At 51.3% G+C, this 2946-nt stretch overlaps 1 protein-coding gene across 1 annotated transcript in view; it reads left to right on the top strand.

Moving 5' to 3' along the window:
* The window catches only part of MYCN (v-myc avian myelocytomatosis viral oncogene neuroblastoma derived homolog), a 5997-nt gene extending 4411 nt beyond the window's left edge, over window positions 1-1586 (top strand). Inside the window, 1 exon segment of the mRNA XM_012727392.1 lies at window positions 128-1586. Within this exon segment, the coding sequence (XP_012582846.1) occupies window positions 128-732 (605 nt within the window). The 3' untranslated portion in view covers window positions 733-1586.
* The last annotated feature ends 1360 nt before the right edge of the window (window positions 1587-2946 follow it).

The raw sequence follows: 2946 nt of genomic DNA, 5'->3' as shown, positions 1-2946 counted from the left end.
GTATGTAGCCTCCATACTAGGGAGACTATGTATGTTGGTGTATGTAGCCTCCATACTCGTATAATTCAGTCTGTTTCGATTCATATGTATCTCCCCACGAGTGTAACTCTCCTTCTTGTTCTCCAAGATGACGATGATGATGAAGAGGAAGACGAAGAGGAGGAGATTGACGTGGTGACGGTGGAGAAGCGGCGCTCCACCTCCAACAGCAAGGCGGTCACCACCTTCACCATCACCGTGCGCCCCAAGAGCGCCGCCCTGGGGCCAGGGAGGGCCCCGCCCGGGGAGCTGATCCTCAAGCGCTGCGCACCCATCCACCAGCAGCACAACTACGCCGCCCCGTCCCCCTACGTGGAGAGCGAGGACGCGCCGCCCCAGAAAAAGATGAAGAGTGAGGCGTCCCCGCGGCCCCTCAAGAGCGCCGTCCCCCCCAAGGCCAAGAGCCTGAGCCCCCGCAACTCCGACTCCGAGGACAGCGAGCGGCGCCGGAACCACAACATTCTGGAGCGCCAGCGCCGGAACGACCTGCGCTCCAGCTTCCTCACGCTCAGGGACCACGTGCCAGAGCTGGTGAAGAACGACAAGGCCGCCAAGGTGGTCATTTTGAAAAAGGCCACCGAGTACGTCCACTCCCTGCAGGCCGAGGAGCACCAGCTGTTGCTGGAGAAGGAGAAGCTGCAGGCGCGGCAGAAGCAGTTGCTCAAGAAAATCGAACACGCTCGGACTTGCTAGACGCTTCTCACAACCGGGGAGTCGCTGCCACTTTGCACATTTTGATTTTTTTTTTTTTTTTTTAACAAACATTGTGTTGACATTAAGAATGTTGGTTTACTTTCAAATCGGTCCCCTCTTTCCCCCGTGGAGTTTGGAGCCGGGCGGGGAGCAGGACAGTGAGGGTTCCGCCAGGACCTGGGGCCGGGGCCCAGAGCCCGGGGCGCCTCCCTGGCGCCTCCGAGACACCGGTCCAGTCGGTGACCGTCGGGAGCCTCCGGGGCTGCGGAAGTCACCTTGCTTGTTCCAAGTTTCCAAACCACAGAACGTCATTCCTTCTTTTAAAAATGGTGCTTAAGTTCCAGCAGATGCCACGTAAGGGGTTTGCCACTTGATACCCCCCGGGGAACATTTCTGTAAATACCACTGATACACCGCCTTTGCGGGCGTCCTGGGTAAGGAGAGGTGGCTGTCGCAGCCAGTATTAGACTGGAAGTTCACACCTAAGTACTGTAATACCTCAATGTTTGAGGAGCATGTTTTGTATACAAATATATTGTTAATCTCTGTTATGTACTGTACTAATTCTTACACTGCCTGTATACTTTAGTATGATGCTGATACATAACTAAATTTGATACTTATATTTTCGTATGAAAATGAGTTGTGAAAGTTTTGAGTAGATATTACTTTATCACTTTTTGAACTAAGAAACTTTTGTAAAGAAATTTACTATATATATATGCCTTTTTCCTAGCCTGTTTCTTCCTGTTAATGTATTTGTTTATGTTTGGTGCATAGAACTGGGTAAATGCAAAGTTCTGTGTTTAATTTCTTCAAAATGTATATATTTAGTGCTGCATCTTATAGCACTTTGAAATACCTCATGTTTATGAAAATAAATAGCAATTAAATGATGCAACTTTCTCTTTCCATAGTAGTGTTAGTTCAACTCTCCTTTAAGCAACAACCATAAATAGTACATAATTTATACAGGGGGACTTGTTTTCCATTCACAGCTGGCTGAGAGCTTGTGCAGACCCCACTGGGGAGGCACTGTTTCTCCACCGGAGCAAGGAAGGAAATTCGGGGGAGTCAGGCACCTCCCAGAGGCGGCTGCAGGTGGCTGGCTGTGCATTGCAGCGAGAGCAGCCCTAGTGGCAAAGCATCTCCACATGGACTGACATTGATGGTGCTAAGCTAGGGTGCCCCGTCAACCAACCCTTTAGAATGCGCAGTAATAAACTGTCATCTGGCTCTGTGTGGTGTGGCTCGTGGCTTGCCCGCTGGTGGGCAGCTCTTTATTTTGGTGCCGAGTGAACTTCATCTCCAGGAGGCATGTGTTCTAAATATTTACTGGAACCAGAGCGAGGTGTGACGCTCTGTGATGACGGAGTGTGATGACGGAGTGTGCAGAGGAAGCGGGTCCCTGCCGGTGAGTCCCCCAAGGATGCGTAAAGTAACTTGGGAAATGTTCCCCGTGCGGCCCCAACCCACTGCTGCATCCGTTTCGTGGCTGCGTTGCCACATCGCCCGTTCGGGGCTCCTCGGCTGCCCTGGGAATCCGGAACCACTTGGGCAGTTCTGGGGGAGCCAGGCCAGCAGGCTGGAGGTACAGCTGAGTGGAGAAGAGACTTCTGAGTGTCCCTTTGGGGGTGCTGGTCTGGCTTGCGCTGCTCTGCCCCAGGTGAGCTCACTATTACTCTGGGCCGGACGGTGGTACTTGATTAGCTCTCAAGTTTTGTTCATCTGGGATTTTTCAGCTCTAGCTCTGAACTGAAAAAGACTTGCTGTGCTGAGAAGAAAACCTGCGTATGGTGAAAGGTCTTTGCTTTCCTAGGCTGCCTGGATGTCTCTGCCTGGGTTATTTATGAAAGACGGGGGAATTAGAGCCTGGGGTCTTCTGAATGCCAGGGTATAGTTGCCTGCCAGATCTGAGGTTGGTAGCGCTGCCCTGGATATTTCTGAGGGTCTGAGCATCTTGAAAATCCTCTATTCTGAAATCTTATCAGCTGCCCCCACCCACACACTAGACAGTAATGAGCCCTCTTCAGAAGTCCTTTTTGAATTGTTCCAGAAGCCTTTCCTGTCCATGGCGCTTCCAGGACCCACTCACTAGCTTCTGTGCAGCCTGACTATAAGCCAAGACAGTCACAAGCTCAGTAATTGAGCCCTGAGATCCTTGAAGCCCAGCTCATTCAGCCCAATTTTCTACTTGTGCCTATATATTCCTGC

Source organism: Condylura cristata, unplaced genomic scaffold (assembly GCF_000260355.1).
Source record: "Condylura cristata isolate star-nosed mole 26May11 unplaced genomic scaffold, ConCri1.0 scaffold00020, whole genome shotgun sequence".
Lineage (NCBI taxonomy): Eukaryota > Metazoa > Chordata > Mammalia > Eulipotyphla > Talpidae > Condylura > Condylura cristata.
Note: the sequence above shows the minus strand (reverse complement) of the source record. Positions and strands in the feature narration are given on the sequence as shown.